We start from the raw sequence: 18,307 nt of genomic DNA on the forward strand, positions 1-18,307 counted from the left end.
CTTTCCCTCGCCACCAGAGTGAGATGGATTTCGGATTATCTCATCTCTGATAGCACCGTGCAGCGCGTCGGCGCGAGTACTTGTCGCTGGGCAACTGTTCTGAGGAGATGAGGATGGTTTACTCGTATACGATCGATTACTCTCGTGTCCCTCAGGTCTTCGTTTTCGCCAACCATTACCATTTTTAGTTTGTTCAGATGTAAATTTTTTTTTGTCCTTGAACTTTATTCCTCTTATCCTGAGAGTCAAACGTGTGAGTTTTTCAAAAATACAAAAAGGGCCATCCTACTTTGGGAACACTTTCTTTGCCCGACCATGCGTTTGTGATTCCACTCACACGTATACCTTGCCGCCAGCACCGCAAGCAGTCTCATGGCTGTTTTTCTCCAGTAGAGTTTTCCGCTTAACATCAGATGTCCTCAGTGCCTCTGACAGGATTTTGTGAGACAATGAATGTAGCTGGGCATGCTCTCTACAATAGTCCTCACGACTCCCGTAATCAGTTGTGGGGCTCGTTGTCAACGGTCTAGATCGTTGCGCCACGCCCGTGAAGGAGGAAGAAGCGGGTTTCATTCGTTCCCGCGTGAATCCATGTATTGTAGGCAAATATTGACGCCAGCGCTCGTGCAGACGGAAGCGCCTCTCAAGAAGATGAAGTGTGTGTGTGAAAGTGAAAGTGGCCTGGAAGCGCACGTCTGTTGAACCACTGTGGACCCTCAGCCGCTGATTACCAACGTGACATCTGGTGGAGGTGCTGGTTACGTCGTTAATGCACCGTACGCCCCCTTCAAGCCGCAATTCCAGCCCCGTACAAATACCGAAGGTAGACACGCCAGTCCACCAGGGCAGTCGCCGATTACAGGGCCTACCTCCCGAATTTGGACTGCTCCCTGTTTCCCATTGTTCACGGAGGGCAGGTCCTACAACGATGAATCCTCCAGCTACAGTGTCGCCGGTCCTGCTCCACCACCAGCGAGAGCCACCCAACTTTCGCGGTCAACCACACGAGGACGCCGAAGACTGGCTGGACCAGTATGACCGGGTGGCCATCTACAATGGTTGGGGCGCTGACTGCAAGATGCGGCATGTTTAGTTCGCCCTTGAAGACTACGCGAGGACCTGGTTTCTGAACAATGAATCTGGCCTTGGAACGTGGGATACGTTCAAGACAGAGTTCCTCCAAACCTTCAAGGACAGCACGTCGCGCAGGGAGAAGGCCGACCTGCTTTTAAAAGCCAGACATCAACTCCCCAGCGAGAGTGTGACGGTGTATGCTGAGGAAATGAAGAGGCTGCTCCGGCGTGCCGACCCAAACATGTCGGAGGAGAGGAAGGGGAGCTTCCTTATGAAAGGTGTTAAGGAGCAGCTGTTCGCCGGCCTGGTTCGAAGTCCTCCAGTCCCGGTAGCTGACTTCGTAAAGGAGGCGAGCACCATCGAAAAGTCTTTGGACATGAGGGCCCGGCAGTACGATCGTACAACAGCGTCGATGCTCACGGCCACTGTGGAGGACGCCACGGCGAAGTCGGCAGACTCCTTACGTGAGATGATACGATATATTGTGAGGGAGGAACTGGCAAAGCTCTTTCCGGACAAGGAAAAACCTCCACCTAGCACTCTTGCTGACGTTGTCCGTGAGGAGGTGCAGCAAGCTCTAGGCACTTGTACAGCACTACCTGTTGCCGGCCCTGTGCAGCCTCAGCCCCCGAATCTCAGCTACGCCGCCGTCCCACGCCGTTTTATTCCATCGCAGCCGAACCGACGTTACGACACACCTGCCTCCGCCGCTGCACGAACTCCACCTCCCCAGTCGAATTCTCCACAGCGGCTAGGACGCCGCAGAACGGATGTCTGGAGAGCGTCAGACAATCAGCCGCTGTGCTACCACTGCGGTGAGGCTGGACATGTTTATCGTCGCTGCCCATACAGGGAGATGGGCTTTCGAGGATTCCCCGCCGGTTGTCATCGTCCGATGTATGGAGAACGACCGCCGGAGATCGCGGACTACATCTCGCAAGCGGACTCCGTACAGCGCCGTTTCTCTCGATCTCCATCGCCGCGTCGCTACAGTTTCCCAGGGCGAGGCCAGTGCTAGTCTCAGAGTCCCCGCAGGGGAAACTAGATGCAGCAGCCTCTGGAGGTGCGGCTGCTCAACGACAAAGTATACAAGATCCTCCATCGCCAAAAGACAGTTCTCAACCAACGCCGAATTCCGTAGCCGTACCGACGATTCTTAAGCCCACGTACCTCAAAACTAGCCGATGTCCTGACGCACCCCTCCATGGCCCCGACGCCTTTCCTCGATGCCGAACTCCTTCGACGCACCGCAGTCGAGACCGAACGCCTCGACATCCCCAAAGTAAGACACCACCAACTGCCAACTTGGAGATTTTGGTTGATGGCGCCGATGTAACCGCGCTGGTGGATACTGGAGCCGATTATCCAGTACTTAGTGGACAATTCGCCGCGGCACTAAAAAAGGTCACAACCGCTTGGGATGGCCCACAGATGCGTACTGCAGGAGGACATTTAATTACACCTATGGGAACGTGCACGTCGAGGGTAACCGTGCAAGGCCAAACATTCTTGGCGACGTTCGTAGTGTTGGCCGAGTGCTCCCGAGACGTCATACTCGGTATGGACTTTCTGACTGAAAACGGTGCAGTTATTGATCTGCAATCGCAGTCCGTCAAGTTCTCGACCGAGAAGGCCATATCCGTGGATAGTGTTCTCCCAGCGGCGCTGTACATTCTGGACGAACACGTGACCGTGCCTCCACGTTCTAGTGTGATGGTAACCGTCGGCTCAAAGCACATACGGGAACTTGAGGGTGTCGTCGAAAGCAAGCAGCTGTTGCTACTGGACAGAGGAATTTCCGTCGCCAGGGCGGTTGTCTTCCTTGAAGATAGCAAGGTCAACGTTCTTCTCACCAACTTCAGCAACGAACACCAACACCTTAACAAGGGAACGACTGTGGAGTATATTGACGCTCTTAGTGAAAATAGGTGTGTGCACAGTTTAACATCTGCTTCAACAACTGAGCCCGACGGACTTGCTGGTGTTAAGTACGATATTAACCCAACCTTGGCGTCCGACCAGCGAGACAAAGTACCGGAAATGCTCAGTCGCTACCGTGGTGCCTTCGCGTCCTCGCCACGCGTCGGGCGGACGCATCTTGCGAAACATCGCATTATTACCGACGAAAATGTTCCGCCACTCCGACAGTCACCTTATCGAGTGTCTACCAAAGAACGTGAGGCTATTACCACACAGGTGAAAGAAATGCTCGCAAACGACGTTATTCGCCCTTCTAGGAGCCCGTGGGCGGCACCTGTAGTGCTTGTGAAGAAGAAGGACGGCACCATACGATTCTGCGTTGACTACCGTCGGTTAAACAACATCACTAAAAAGGATGTGTATCCGCTGCCCAGAATTGACGACGCCTTGGATCGCTTATGCAACACCAGATATTTTTCTTCCATGGATTTCAAGTCTGGATATTGGCAAATTGAGGTAGACGAAAGAGACCGCGAAAAGACGGCATTCATCACTCCAGACGGGTTGTACGAGTTTTAGGTGATGCCATTTGGTCTTTGCTCGGCACCCGCGACTTTCCAAAGGCTCATGGACACCATCCTTGCGGATTTGAAGTGGCAAACTTGTCTGGTCTACCTGGACGACGTCATCGTTTTTGCCCCGTCTTTCGAGGAGCACCTTCGTCGCCTCGAGGAGGTCTTGCAGGCCATAACATCATCAGGCCTTACTCTCAAAGCCGAAAAATGCCATTTTGCTTATGAAGAGCTAAAGGTTTTAGGCCATGTCGTCAACCAAGAAGGGGTTCTTCCGGTCCTGAAAAAACATCCGCCATTGCCAATTTTCCACCGCCGCGTGACCAAAAGCAAGTTCGTCGCTTCCTCGGGCTATGCGCATATTACCGCCGCTTCGTGGAGAATTTCTCTAAAATTGCTTCACCCCTTACTGATCTGACAAAAGCGCATGTACCGTTCAAGTGGGAACCTCCGCAGCAGAAGGCGTTTCAAGAGCTTCAACGCCGCCTGCAGTCACCCCCCGTGCTGGCGCAATTTGATGAGCTTGCTGACACACGGGTCCACACAGATGCGAGCAACGTTGGTTTGGGTGCTGTCCTTGTTCAAGTCCAGCGGGACCAAGAACGTGTCATCGCCTATGCCAGCCGTGCACTCTCCAAGACAGAGGCCAACTATTCTGCCTCTGAAAAAAAGTGCTTCGCCATCGTGTGGGCAGTTTCCAAGTTCAGACCATACCTTTATGGCCCATCCTTCAAACTAGTCACCGATCATCACGCCCTATGCTGGCTGACCAATCTCAAGGATCCTTCCGGTCGCCTAGCTAAATGGAGCCTTCGACTTCAAGAATTCGATATCACCGTCATCTACAATGCCGGTCACACACATGCAGACGCAGACTGTTTATCTCGTGCTCCCGTGCAACCAGCCCCGGATGATGCTGCTGACGACGAAGAAATATTCCTGAGTGCCGTCCACACTAACGATTTCGCCGAGTATCAACGCGCCGACCCCGATCTTTGCGACGTCATTCGTTATCTTGAAAGAGCCAGCAGCACAGTTCCTAAAGCCTTCAGGCGCTCTTTGTCGTCTCTCTGCATACGTAACGGTGTTCTCTTTAAGAAGAACTTCGCTGCCAACACTAGGCCGTACTTGCTGGTCGTCCCCGTGTCCCTACACAATGAAATTCTTCACGCCTGCCATGACGAACCAGCTTCCGGCCACCTTGGGATTACAAGAACACAAGCCAGAATTCAAGAGAAGTACTACTAGCCGCGCCTCAGTCATGACGTTGCACACTATGTCCGCACTTGCCGGGATTGCCAGCGTCGTAAGGTCCCGCCCGTGAAGCCAGCCGGATTCCTCAAGCCCGTTGAGCCGCCTTCGCAAGCATTTCAACAAGTCGGCATGGACTTCCTGGGACCTTTCCCTACATCAGGCTCCGGGAAAAGGTGGATAATAGTAGCCACTGATTATCTCACGCGTTATGCAGAGACAGCATCCCTTCCGAGTAGCACCGCCCTCGAAGTAGCCCAGTTCTTTGTGCATCAAATCGTCTTACGTCAGGGAGCTCCACAAGTTTTGATTACGGACAGAGGGGCTGCCTTCTCCTCTGAGCTCTTGCACCATATTCTAGTTTTTAGTCACACCAGTCACCGTAGGACGACTTCTTATCATCCCCAAACTAACGGACTTACGGAACGTCTAAACAAGACGCTTACAGACATGCTTTCCATGTACGTGGACGTGGAACATAAAACCTGGGACGACGTCCTGCCCTATGTGACGTTCGCGTATAATACAGCCGTACAAGAAACCACCAACATGACACCCTTTAGCCTCGTTTATGGCCGTCAGGTGACGAGAACACTCGATGCCATGCTGCCCCATGACGAAGACCACCCAAATGACGACGTTGCATCCATCTTACAACGCGCCGAAGCTGCCCGCCAACTCGCACGGCTTCGCGTTCAAGATCAACTTGGCCAGGACGCGCAACGCTACAACGTACGGAGACGGCTTGTTGAATACCTCCCGGGTGACCTCGTCTGGGTTTGGTCCCCAATCCGACGACGCGGCCTAAGTGAAAAGCTCTTGCGTCGCTATTTCGGTCCTTACCGAATTGTGCGATGCCTTGGAGCCCTGAATTATGAAGTCGTCCCCCACGAGACTTAACAATCTCGACGCCACCCGCGCCCCGAGGTGGTTCATGTCGTTCGCCTGAAGCCCTACTACGAAAGGACGCACTAACTCTTCTCGAGACCACCCCTGCGTTCGTGGCAGCATCGGGTCGATGCCTTCGCAGGAGGGGGGCTAATGACGCCAGCGCTCGTGCAGACAGAAGCGCCTCTCAAGAAGAAGAGGAAGTGTGTGTGTGAAAGTGAAAGTGACCTAGAAGCGCACGTCTGTTGAACCGCTGTGGACCCTCAGCCGCTGATTACCAACGGGACAATATCACGAATAGCAGCCACTGGTCTCAGTCGTGCTGAACATGTGCAAAGGTTTCACATATCTTTTCCAAGATCTGGCGTATCCTTTCTACGGCGACATAGCATTCCCGGGGAACACGGTAATCTGCAGATTAGCTGTGCTTATAAATTCGTTGACCTCCTTCATTACTTGAGAGAAAAATTGCTTCCCTGGTTGGAAAAAATTACCTAGGGCACGCCGTGTCTTGGCATTACGCCCTCTATAAAAATCCGGGCTACTGTTTCTCCTTTCTGGTCGGCTAGCGGGAAAGCCTCTGCGTAACCACTGAAGGGGTCGCAGATATATTTGTGGCAGCCCATACCAGTCAGAATGGGCCTCTCTAAGGGGCTAGTGCATGCAGGGGGTCATTGCTGTGCGCTAAAATGCTCTTCATACTTCCTCGGACACCTGCACAGGTGCGCACTCAATGCTTATGTGGCGAGCACGAGAGTGGCGCTGCCGGCAGTACTCGAGCACATATTTTATCAACCCAGGCCAGAAGTAACCTCTGCTTAGCCTCTGCAGCGTTTTGTGTGCCGCTTAGTGGCCTGCACATGGCGGGCCGGGATACAACCATAAAAATCCACTTTTAAACAAATTCGGTACCACAAAGCGCCCCCTCGAAGAGTCTGCTTTGTCTCTATATCTGAGAAGACCACCATCGTCCTTGACGTAGCGTCGACTGTCGCGCCCGGCCTCGAGAGAGCTGAATATGCTCTGCGCTTCTGGATCGTTGTGCTGTTCCCACTTCATTCGTGCCCCCCCCCCCCCCCCCCCCCGGTCGGTGCGAAAATCAAAAATGAGCGCCCTGTCCTCCTGCGCAACGTGTCTTCATTTTGGTTTGTTTTTTCCTGCCCTGTGAATGATTTCAAAGTCGTACTAGAGCAAACGGAGGTACCTTCTTGCCAGTCATGAGCTCAGATCGCAAAATTCGCTAGCTTTTGGAGGGGTTTGTAGTCTACTACGATGCAGAACTGTCGCCCGTACATAGAAACATGGAAACTTATGCACGGCATAAACCTCCCTGACACCCACTTGTTCTGTAGTCCTGCATTTCTGAACGGCTCAGTTCAGCTGTAGGCTAGCGTATGGCAGCGGATGCTCTTTAATTTATTGAAATAAGATTGCCCCATTTGGCAGTGTCTGTCGCCAGCTTGAGCGATTTGGTGAAATTGGGAAAGTGCTTCATCAGTTTTTGTTTTATGAGTGTGAAAGCGACGTGATCTTTCTCCCTCACCTATACGGCTCGTTTGTGGTAAGCTGAAGTGATAAGATGAAAGGCCAAGAAATTGTCGGGCTATATTTTTTTGTTCTTGGCTCGGGCAAGTCCTGAGTGCACTGCAATTTTCGAGTTCAGCCACACGCCGTTAGCTGGAAAAATATGTCCCAGTTGCTTCACCTCTTGGAGCAGAAACTGGCACCTTAACGGCTTTAAGGCCTACCCCTTAAACCCGAACTGCACGCAGAGCGAGAAGGAAAGAGAAACAGGGTTCGATAAGAAGGAAACAAGCTGAATAATAAAATAATTAGTCGTGCTACTGGTGTCAGCGTGGCTCATCCAAGAGTGCAGGGATTCCGCTAGTAAGCTCCCTCTAGTCAGAGCAACGCACGAAGCGATGCTTCTCGCGGATAAGGCTGAGGTATTCTGCTGTAGTAGTGTCTATGGCCGGGCAGCGAAGCCTTTGATGCGCGGGACGGGCAGGTGGCCACAGCTCGTTCGGGTCTCGTTCTCTGCTGCGTGACAGAAGGCTTAAGATTTAGCACCATTTCTCCTGCGGCGTGTCTTCGTTATTCAACACGAAGCGGGGTGCAGAGTAGTCCTCCTTTAGCGTTCCTGCTGTCCCTTTTAACCGTCATTGGATGTCGATGTCCTACTTCTCGCTATTTCATTGCAGCGCTGGAGTGACGTAGCAATCTGAACCTTAGATTTACCTAAGTCATGCCTGCGCTTTCGTACGCGTATCGCGTTCCTGGCGCGAACTGGCACTCCTTGAGGTGGCGATTTCTATGGCGGCCCCTGTATGCGAAGGGCCCCGCTGGCACGCACTCGGATTCCTCTGGCCCGACAGTTGGCCCGCACAAGACGTAAACACAAGTTGGGTAACGTATGACGCACTTGTAATCTGTAATGAAATGAACAATGTGGAAATGGCTGCACGAGTGCAATTCGCTCTTCCTCTAGGCGCTACCAAACGCCAGGTTCAGGAAAAAACGCTAGAATTACCAATTCCTCTCCGGTCCAAATTCTGGGAACGCCTGCAGCCAGAGCAGGTTGCGGCATAATCGAGGTATCATAAAGAAACTTACTTTCGAAAGCTAGAAAAAATAAATTGGTGTTCGCGATTTTTCTGCGGAAATATAACTACAGAATTTTTTGTGTGCATTGTACTTCCAGCTGTCAACATCTCTAGAGTTCGACGAATTTGTTGCACCCGTTTGCCTACCTGAGACTCTCTGGGAAACAGCAGGAGAGCGACTGCTCGTGGCTGGCTGGGGTGCGACCAACAAAAGTACGTAAAATATGTGTGGCAAGGAGCTGCGCGTTCTGAGATATATATAGAGATAGCACTACTACGAAAATGATTTGCTTTGTTTTAGAAGTATACTTAAGAAACCAGCAAAACCAGCGCCCACTAAAATCTGAGAGAAATCACTGTAAAGGTTATACTTTTACTGATGACGTTTCTTCAAGGAAAAAAAATACAGTGCCACATATATTTAAAATATACGACGAAAACGATAAATTTACAGAACTTCTCTCTCCCCTAATTCGCGAAATCAACAGAAAGGTACAGTATGTATTGCGAGCTTCAAATCTGATCGCCTTTTGCCCCTTCCTTGAAAACATTTCTAGTGTAATGATCTAGATTTTCACCCTTATAAGTTTACTGCTGTACATGTAATTCATTTCTATAATTCCAAGAAAGCAAACGCAGCCTTTGGCTTCGGCCGAGCAAAGAGCCTCGTATCTAGGCTTTTGCTCTAAAATAAGCAGGAATAATCACCACCGCAGGCAGGCGATAATGCTGTGTATAAATTTTCTACGTACACTACCGAGCACCGTTTCAACAACATCAGCTCCTGTTGATATGTCGCGGCGCGAACTTTTGGCTGTTTTCTGTCATCGCTTTGGCGGGGAACGTCTGTAGTGGTTCTTGCAAATCTGCAAGCTGCCGCAGGTTTCTGGGCTCCCCCTTTCAACAACAGCAGCATGCGAGAGTTGTTTCCAGATGTTTTCCAGCGACTAACGAAAGCACAAACCCAATTACGAGAAAGTTCTGACAAAGCGCGAGACTTCGGTTGCGCACCGAGTGTTGCAACGTGATCTGACGTGAAAGATCATGAAAGTAGCGCTCGCAAACTGCAAGAGGTTCGTAAACACATCTCGCTGTAACTTGTAAGCGACAGCTACACACCACCGACCAGATTCCAACCTACAACTTTCCACGTATGGAACAGCACTCTGTGAGCTGGCCTGCGCAGGTTTCGGTTTACCCCGCTGCGTTTGAATGAAGTCTGCCGTGCGGTCGAGCGTTGAGACTGTTCACCACAGCCACCTTGGACCATACCCACAGACGTCAACCAATCTGTAACACCGTGAGTTACACGCAGAACATTACAGAGATGCTAGGGAGAGCAGCTGTCCGAGAGCCTTCTTGCGCTATGCATTTCTTCACTACTGACACAGTTGGAACACTCGTTAGGCTACTGAGAAACAATGGTAGAGAACTGGAGACAAATTACAATAAACTCCTAAACAAAACCGGCTGTCACAAAAACCATAAACATATTGGGAAATGATACTTTTAATGTTGGTGTTTAGCGAAATGATAAGTTAGTAGCGTATTTTTTTTAAAGAGAAGTTTACAAAGACTAGCCGAAAATGCGAGGGCATGCCGGTGGTTTGATCTCAAACGAAGACCAGCGAATTTCACACAGGAAGCTGTTCCAGTGGACTTATGGTAGCGGTTCAGATGGCCAGAATGGAAGTGAATCAAGCATTAGAATTCCTCAGGGTTCCTAAATCATGTTTAGAAGCAAACCTATAAAGTCCTCAATCGCCGGCTGCCTCCCTAAGCGGGATGGATTGTCCACGCTAACGTTCCACGGTTCCTCTGGAATGTTACTTTCGCTCGATACAGCATCTGCTTCAGATCTATATCGAAGATAACCGCGTCACCAACGGCAGACCTTTCGTGGTTTTAGAAAGCAGTGTAGCCTGTGAAACGACTTAGCAAACGGATGTTCCGCAGCCGCTGTAGTTGCTTTCTTCCCTTGACTGGCCTACACCGCCTGATCTCCATGAGCCTTACCATCATGGAAGCCATGGTACTGAAGGGGACTTTTGACGTACTGATTAGAAGCAGCTTTGTCACAAAAACAGGGCTTAGTTCCAGCCGAAAGCCCCCGCGAGAGGCTTATAGACTACGTGACGGTTTCCAGTACTGGACAACATATCATAACTGTCCAGGCTCTTGAATATTTCCACGTTTTTTAAGTCAGCGTGAACGAAATTCGCCCTGTACCATTAGAGACCTCCAATTTCATTTGGAAACACGTTTAAGGGAGCGACATGCTCACAATGTTCTGCGAAGATGCAGGGCCAGCTGTTTTATTGCTTTGGTGTCTTCTTCTGTTTTCAGAACTTTTCATCCTTGAGGCGTTCGTACAAAACCCATAAGAGTAGACAAATTAAATCAATCTCTCTATCTCGTCCAGCAGGCTAAAATGTCTATCGAGAACGTGGCGGTCGCACATCACAATCCGTCGGTCTGTGGCGGAATGCTGAGCCGAAATCCCTAAACATTGCTGCGAAACTGCGCACGCCTGTAATACGCGTAATGGTAATACGCGTAATGTAATACGCGTAAGTCAAATGGCGATGAGCCGTGAAGGTAATTTTAAGAAAAATATAGCTTCGACTGCTAGAGCTGCATCGCCAGCTTCCTTTTTCGTAATGTTAAGACGGCTGTCGGTGCTTAAAAAACAAACGTATAAAGGAAAGCATGGTTGAAGCGGCGAGAGAGCGGAACGAATGCGCTCAGAAAAAGACGGCTCTTGCTTCAGATTACTAGAAAATCTGCGCGCAGTGTTTGAGGAGAAGCTCCGTGAGCGGTACGCTCTCTATACTTACGTTTATTCTTCCCTCGGCAAAGAACAAGATCGTCCTCACAATGCCGCTCCTGCGAATCGCCCTTACTATCGAGAGGGCATGATTCGGACAGGTACCACTGTAAGCATGCAGGCTACAAAATACATATTGAACACAGCTTCTTCTGAACCCAGTTTAGGCACCGCATTGTAAGCCTTCTTAGTTTTTTATAGGTTAGTTTTGAACTTGCTTTCTATTCCCTGTCTCTACGAAATGTATTGATGTCTGTTACTAAGCACTAAAAGAAAATTGATAGTGCCTTTTTTGAACTGCCTAAGTGCCTAATATTTTCCGTCTCAAAAGTATGTCTTTTTGGCCGCGAGAGGCATTTTTTGTTGCTTTATCGTAGATTCTTGCTCTTTTCTATTCTGTTCTTGAGCAAATCAGATACTTGTGAATGATCCTAGGCGATGAAACTATTTCCGCAACGCCACCATTACTTCCACATGTTGCGCGTTGAGCAGTAGCAAATTTACCGTGGCAAATGCTATGAAGCAAACAGCGTGCCTTCTTTGCTTTGTACCTGTGGAGCTTAGCCCGTATTTTTCCGCGGAAGAGAAGGCCCTTGCGAGGTAGGCGGAGTAGGTCACAGATAGCCAAGAATGGCCATGAACGGGCGCGCGAGGGGCCTGAAATGCATGGAGGAAAAAAAATAGTTAGGCGTATCATGTGAAATTCTTGCGCCTAGTAATAAAAATAGAATGGAAAGCATCGTGGTAAAGAGGATCTCACGTCAAAAAGCAGCGGTAGCTCCTGGCCAGGTTTTACTATCGCTCGTCGTGCAGCGTAACGCCTGCGCTTCATATTTGATACGCATCTCGAACGCAGCCCTATAGAAGGTGAGACCATCTCGATAAAAATTCCACGGGAGCTGCGGGACGGGTGCTGCGCTACTAAAAATGATCATTATTAAACTGTAGTAAAAAACCAAGTTGTACAAGTTGCTACTGTCAGGATACGCGAACAATTCAAAAGACGTTTATTCGTCTTTCCGTTACAAAGGATCGCTGGGTTAACAAGAGGCCGTGTTGCTTCTTTCGTGTCCAACACCTGCGTCTTGTTCTTCACGCGCCGCGCGAGCGCTCGTCCTCCTCATCCTCTCCTCTCATCACTCTCTCCTCCCACGGGCGGCTCGGGTCGCTCTGACTCAAAGTGCGGGTTGCTCGCCCTCCGGCGAAGGATCTCCGTCGGCGGGGATGAGCTGGCGCTCACACTACTGGCTCATGAATGAAAGAATGTTGCAGCACTACAACATGAACAAGGACCAACCACCTAAGGAATAAAGCACATGCTGAGACTCACAACTAATTTAATTCGAACAAATACAAGGAATGTACATGTGGCGGTACAGTGCAAAAAAAAAAAAGGCTGTCATCCACTGTTTCCACATATTAATAAACTTTTACGCCATCAGGCTCGCATAACAGGTGAAGTAACGGATGCTTATTTTAACAAAAAAAAGGTGATAATTGCATCAGCCAGCCTTCTACCTAACTAGCACAATGTGAACTTCCATAGCTGGAAACACAGAAATATGTTGACTTCGTTTCAGTTCACATAGGTGTTTTTCTTTGTGTGACTCGTTAGATTTTTCTGTATATGTTCCTTCTGTTACTCCCAATAAAACTAGTTGTGATTGTGCGCATGCCCTTAGCCGCTTACGTCGTTAGTCCTTGCCTCTGTTATAGCGCAGTACCGCTCTTTCAATCATGAAGCATTACTCAAGCCATGGTATGCAGACTGGTAACAATGAAGGGCCAAATTCTCGAGATTCATTTCGCGAAAGGGCCCTCGGCGAGAAATCAGAGCGGCGTCAGAGCAAGACAGCTTGTGGAGGCTGAGCATTGGACGTCACGCTTTTCTCGTAGTTTTTCCTTCAAGCTGAAATAAGAGAAGAGCGGTATGGCCAACACATTGTCTTCTGCGCAAGCCAGCACCGAGTAGCTTGCCGAAGCGGCGGAGTGCGCCGTTACCATCTGGACCAACTATGGAAACAATGCGTTGTACATGCAGCCATTAGTTCCTGCACGTGAGAAGTAGGGGCCCCTTGCTGTGACGTGAAGGTGACGTCCGCAAAGGGGCTCTGAGGCCTTATTTTGCAGGTGGCGTGCAGTCCGCGCAGCACGCGAACATATTGCCTCAGCGGCTGGGAAGGGAGGGCGTCGAGCCGGTGGCGCGCTGTGTGAGCAGCTGTGTCTGCGTTGGCTTGGGAAGAGGAAAACCCATCGAGGAATTCATACATATTTTCTGATTGCAAACATTCTACTGTTTTACTTAGCTTTTTTTCCCGCACTTATACCTCCTTTGCATTCACCACCGTACCTTGGCCAATCCCCCCGCGTGGGTATGTGCTATTTTCATATGGTGAAGAAGAAGAGAAGCTCCACAGGTATAAATGCGCACTACCCAGGTACACGAAGGCAGTTATTCTGCGGTGATAAGGGCCGTTTTGAAAGTGTTTCTTCGCAGTGCTTTTTCTATGGATACTGAGTATGAGTATGACAGCGACAGTGCGTAGCAGAAACGATGGCTTCCGAACCGAGAAGCTCCCGCCGATTAATAAGCTAAGCCCTTATTCATTTTTGCAAAAGTTTTTTTAGACAATAATTTTGCGTTTAGTGCGTTTCCCTGCAATGACCTGTTTCAATGTGCAATACTTAATTTGTAAAAAAACTTAGGTGAACGAAGAACTACTATCACCTCAAAATGAGAGTAAATTAAACCTAATGCACTATAATGACCGCTGTTTGTGTGTGTATAGAAGGACGCTAATTCTTTTTGTTCACCATTCCAGAAGGCGATGGACCTTCTTCAGATGTACTTCTATACACCACGATTGAAGAAGTGTCTTGCAAAATGTGTGCACCATGGTTGGGAGCGGTGTACAACGAATCTCCTCCGATTTGCAGCATCACAAATAGTGCAGGGCCGCAACCAGTAAGAGAACTTTGTTTGGATTACCTAGTTGGATACAATTCCAGATCGCAGCGGGGAATACACCCCAAAGGGGTTCTCAAGCCGAAGCTCTGACTGGTTGTCTTGACGTCACATTTATTCTTATTTACATTTGGCAGCCGAAAGTAAATGTACACTAGAAAGTGCGAGGTAGTTAACAACAGCGTCATGACAAACGATCGAGGTCGTTGAATGCGCAGCCTTCTTCATGGGACATTTGCAGCTTGATCATCAGATTTTGTTACACAGCTGTGGCTTCTGAACATATTCTTCAGCGTAAATCTTGCGAACTTTTATAAATATTTAAGTTTCTCCAGCAGTATACTTATTTAGCAATACCAATCGCGATGTATTCGGTAATGCAGAAGAGATTTCTGCGCAATTCGTGATACGTTCCGTCATAGCAAGGTGAGTTGCGAGGTGTTGTCTTTGCATCTTCTTAATATTCTCTTTTCAGACGGGGTAGTATTCAGCTGTGAACGTTTTTCATCACCCGGCGTTCTTCAAAACGGAGTCATAAGGGAGAAATTTCACGGCGTTTGGTTTTGTTTTTCGCTGCATGAGAAAGCTGATACTCTGGTTGGAGTTGCGGGGTGATACTTCAGGCTCGGCAGCCAAATACCATTTTGTCTAAGCAGCTTACGCTCGTGCCTATATCATGAGCCGAAGTTTCTTCGAGTTGGATGAAACGAAATAATATAATCTCGTTCCGCACTCAGGTCCAACATACGTAGACTTTTTTTTTTAGATCATTTAATCAACGTTTAGAAACGTACAGGAGTTCATTATGCGGGCGGAACTTCAGCCACGTTTTTACCACTAGATGTACCAGAACAAAACGTTCTTTCATCGTTATAAAAAGAGAGTAATTACTAATTGCCATCCAACCAAGCTCAGCCACACGGTTGCAAAGGAATGCTGTACGGCTTCCTCGGTAGCTTCCCATTAAAAGAAACGTCCCGTCCGGGTTGCGGACCTGGAACGAGCGCTTCACCGAAGCAGTCACTCTGCCAACGGTGCTAACCGGAACCGCTAGTATACGGCATGGCGAGAAGTAATTTATTGAAATCTTGAAGCTCCCCTTCGAAGCTAACTTCTTGTAGGTGGATAGCTGGATCAACTGATATATTCACTCCTGCCCAAACACCTACTATCCGTCCCAGTTAACTGAGTTTATAGAGCTACTGCTTCGGTGAAGCGCTGCGCTCGTCCCGTGTTTCAGACCCGACCAGAATGAGTTTTCACTACGAGGTTACCGTGGAAGCTGCATAGCTTTCCTTTGCAGCCACATGGTTGTGCATGGGTGGATGCCAGTGAGTAATTGTTTACTTACTGCCAATGTACTCCTCATAGGGGGTATGGCCAAAACATGGGACAATTCTTACATCTGATTTATTCGTCAAAATACTTCCAATAAAAACTTTCATATTCTCTCTTTCGGACAAAAAATTTGTTATAAAGCATAGAGTACACTAAGAAATCTGTAATGCAACAGTTTTCGTATTGATTAGTGATTTAGAATAGTTTGTTGTGCGTAAAAAATGCTCCCAAGATATTAAAAAAAAAACATTACAGTCCACTTCTGTGCCACGACCGCGGTGCTCTTAAACGCTCAGCTCATGAATGGAGTAGCGGTCAGTGGTGCTGCTAATGTGACAAGGAAGATATGACGCGAACACTGGAGCCATAATTATACAGTGATACCTGCGAGCTGGCCACGTTCACTGCGAAAAACAGTAGGTGAAGCGATTCGCTGCAGCGATATCTACGCAGAAACTCTAAGCAGCGTTCCTAATAGTGGATGTCCAACATTCTCGGTCAAAAAATTTTGGAAACTGAAAACTTGTGAGATACTTGCACGGAAATATTGGCAGTGATAATCCATTCTTCTTTTATGTAGCAAAAGCTTCCATTTAATGGGCTTATATCGATCGCACTGAACAGCTAACACTGCCATAGAAACCCAATGGGGAACGCTTCTGACGATAGAAAAAAGGTTTAAAAACTGTGCAAGACGGTCGTGGGATGATCTGTAGATATATTGATTATTATAGTAAATTGTCGCATTATATTGTAGCTTCTAGAAGTGAAAGACGAGGAGCGATTGCCGCGCGCCGAGGACGAAGTTGTTGGGGCAGAGCTTCCTGTTCTTTGTACCCCTGCTTTCACCTGCTTTCGAGCACGCATTGGCGACAAGAACCGGTCACTTTCAGCGATTGAGCACCCTGACTGTGGTTTCAAGTCCAGCCTCGTCTAGCCTGGGCGGAGTTGGCCACGCCGGTATTAGCGAAATAACCCGTGACATCATCCGCAAGGAGCTTGAAAAGCTCTTCCTGGCTGCTCAGCAGCCTGCATCTTTCTCCACCGCGTAGGCTGTTCGGGAAAAACTGTGACACAAGCTGGCGCCAGAAGACGTCCCAATTGTGGCTGCAGCCGACCCACCAGCTCTGACCTACGCCGCAGTCCGTCGTCCGCCTCCCGTCCATCGCCAGGACCATAGCGCTGCCGATTCCGGCCCTCGACGCCGCGAGTTCCAGCCTGAACTTCACAGACGGGAAAGAGGTTGCAAATGGCGAGTAAGGCGGCCGGAGTATTTCGCGGCCGCTGCTAAGGAGAAGGGGTCGTGGAGAGCGTGGTCTTGCCCAAAGTTTGTCGGCTGCGCCATTTTAGCTGATCAAACGCGAAACGCAGCCGCTTCTTCGAACGCTCCCAGTTTAATCACCTCACCTTCGTCCCCTTAAGTTTGATAGTGCATCCAGTTCGTCTTCGTCATTACTCCTGGTCTACAGACATGGTGAAGGAAAACTATAATATGTTTTCTTCACGTTTCAGCCCTGCACGACAGCCGGCCACCCCATCCGAATATATATATATATATATATATATATATATATATATATATATATATATATATATATATATATATATATATATATATATATATATATGAAAGCTGTTTTCGGGCGATCGACGTCGGCGATCGGCACCTGCCAGTACCCAGAGCGCAGATCCAACAAAGAAAAGTACTCCGCTCCCTGCAGGCAATCAAGCGCGTCATCTATACGAGGCAGGGGGTAGACGTCCTTCCGACTAATTTTGTTTAGCCGGCGGTAGTCTAAGCAGAATCCAATGGAGTCGTCTTTTTTCTTGACGAGCACGACCGGAGAAGCCCACGGGCTATGATATGGCTGGATCATTCCGCGGTGTAGCATGTCGTTCACCTGTTCATCAATGATGCGACGCTCAGCGGAGGACACACGGTAGGGGATTTGGCGCAAGCGTCCATGGGTGCCAGTGTCGATACGGTGGCGAACCGCTTTTGCACGACCCAACGGTGCTTGGGGAGAGTCGAAGGATGCGTGGAAGGGCTCCAGTAAAATGATGAGCTGGGCGCGTTGGTGATGTGGTAGAGCGGCATCGACAGAATGGGAAAACATATGCGGGGAGGACGAGTCGGCAACGTCGACAGGAGGAGTGAGGGCGTTGATGTCATGGATGTCAGGGTCGTCAAGGACAGCAGCGTTGTCAAGATCGATGACTTCAACTGTGCCAAACCATTCTCCCCGTAGTAAAGTGGTGAGGAAAGGCAACGGGTTCTCGACGTACAGTGCGCCGCAACCACCAGAAAGTGTGAGCACGGCATGTGGGAGCATGACAGATTTGCGGTGCACACAAAGGGGAGAGGGTGAATAAAGAACAGTAGCGTCAGAGAGGGCAGCACAAGTCAATGGCACAGGTACAGAAGAGAAAGCTGGTACGTCGATGTCGTCAGCGGCGAGAATAGGCGCAGTGGCAACAGGGGAGGCGTGGAGAAGACGATCACTCAGCGGAGACAAATCAATTTGAGCATGTGCACAGTCGATGATGGCGTGATGCGCGGACAGAAAGTGCCTCCCGAGGATGATGTCGTGAGAGGAGCGGGCGAGAACGAAGCTTTCAATGGTGTAGGAGAGGCGTTGGGTGACGAGGCGGGCAGTGCACGCTGCCAGAGGAAGAATGAGGTCAGCGCTGGCGATGCGAAGCGGAAGGTCAGAAAGCGGCGTCGTCCCTTTTCTTAGTTTGCGGCCCAAGTTTCGACTAATGATAGAAACGGCAGCACCAATGTCAACAAGCGCGTCAACAGAAACACCTTCAATGAGCACTTCAATAACGTTCATTGGAGCGGTGATAGGGCTTGAGACGGTCGTTG

General features: G+C 49.4%; 1 protein-coding gene across 1 annotated transcript in view; it reads left to right on the plus strand.

The window, feature by feature from the left end:
* The window catches only part of LOC149328523 (putative serine protease 46), a 50,683-nt gene extending 34,193 nt beyond the window's left edge, over nt 1-16,490 (plus strand). The window contains exons 7-9 of the mRNA XM_089559008.1: nt 8,407-8,521; nt 13,958-14,021; nt 16,361-16,490. Of these exons, the coding sequence (XP_089415134.1) occupies nt 8,407-8,521; nt 13,958-14,021; nt 16,361-16,490 (309 nt within the window). The remainder of the gene's footprint in view (nt 1-8,406; nt 8,522-13,957; nt 14,022-16,360) is intronic.
* The last annotated feature ends 1,817 nt before the right edge of the window (nt 16,491-18,307 follow it).

Source organism: Amblyomma mixtum, chromosome 9 (genome assembly GCF_055824585.1).
Source record: "Amblyomma mixtum isolate Tamu chromosome 9, ASM5582458v1, whole genome shotgun sequence".
Taxonomy (NCBI): Eukaryota; Metazoa; Arthropoda; class Arachnida; order Ixodida; family Ixodidae; genus Amblyomma; species Amblyomma mixtum.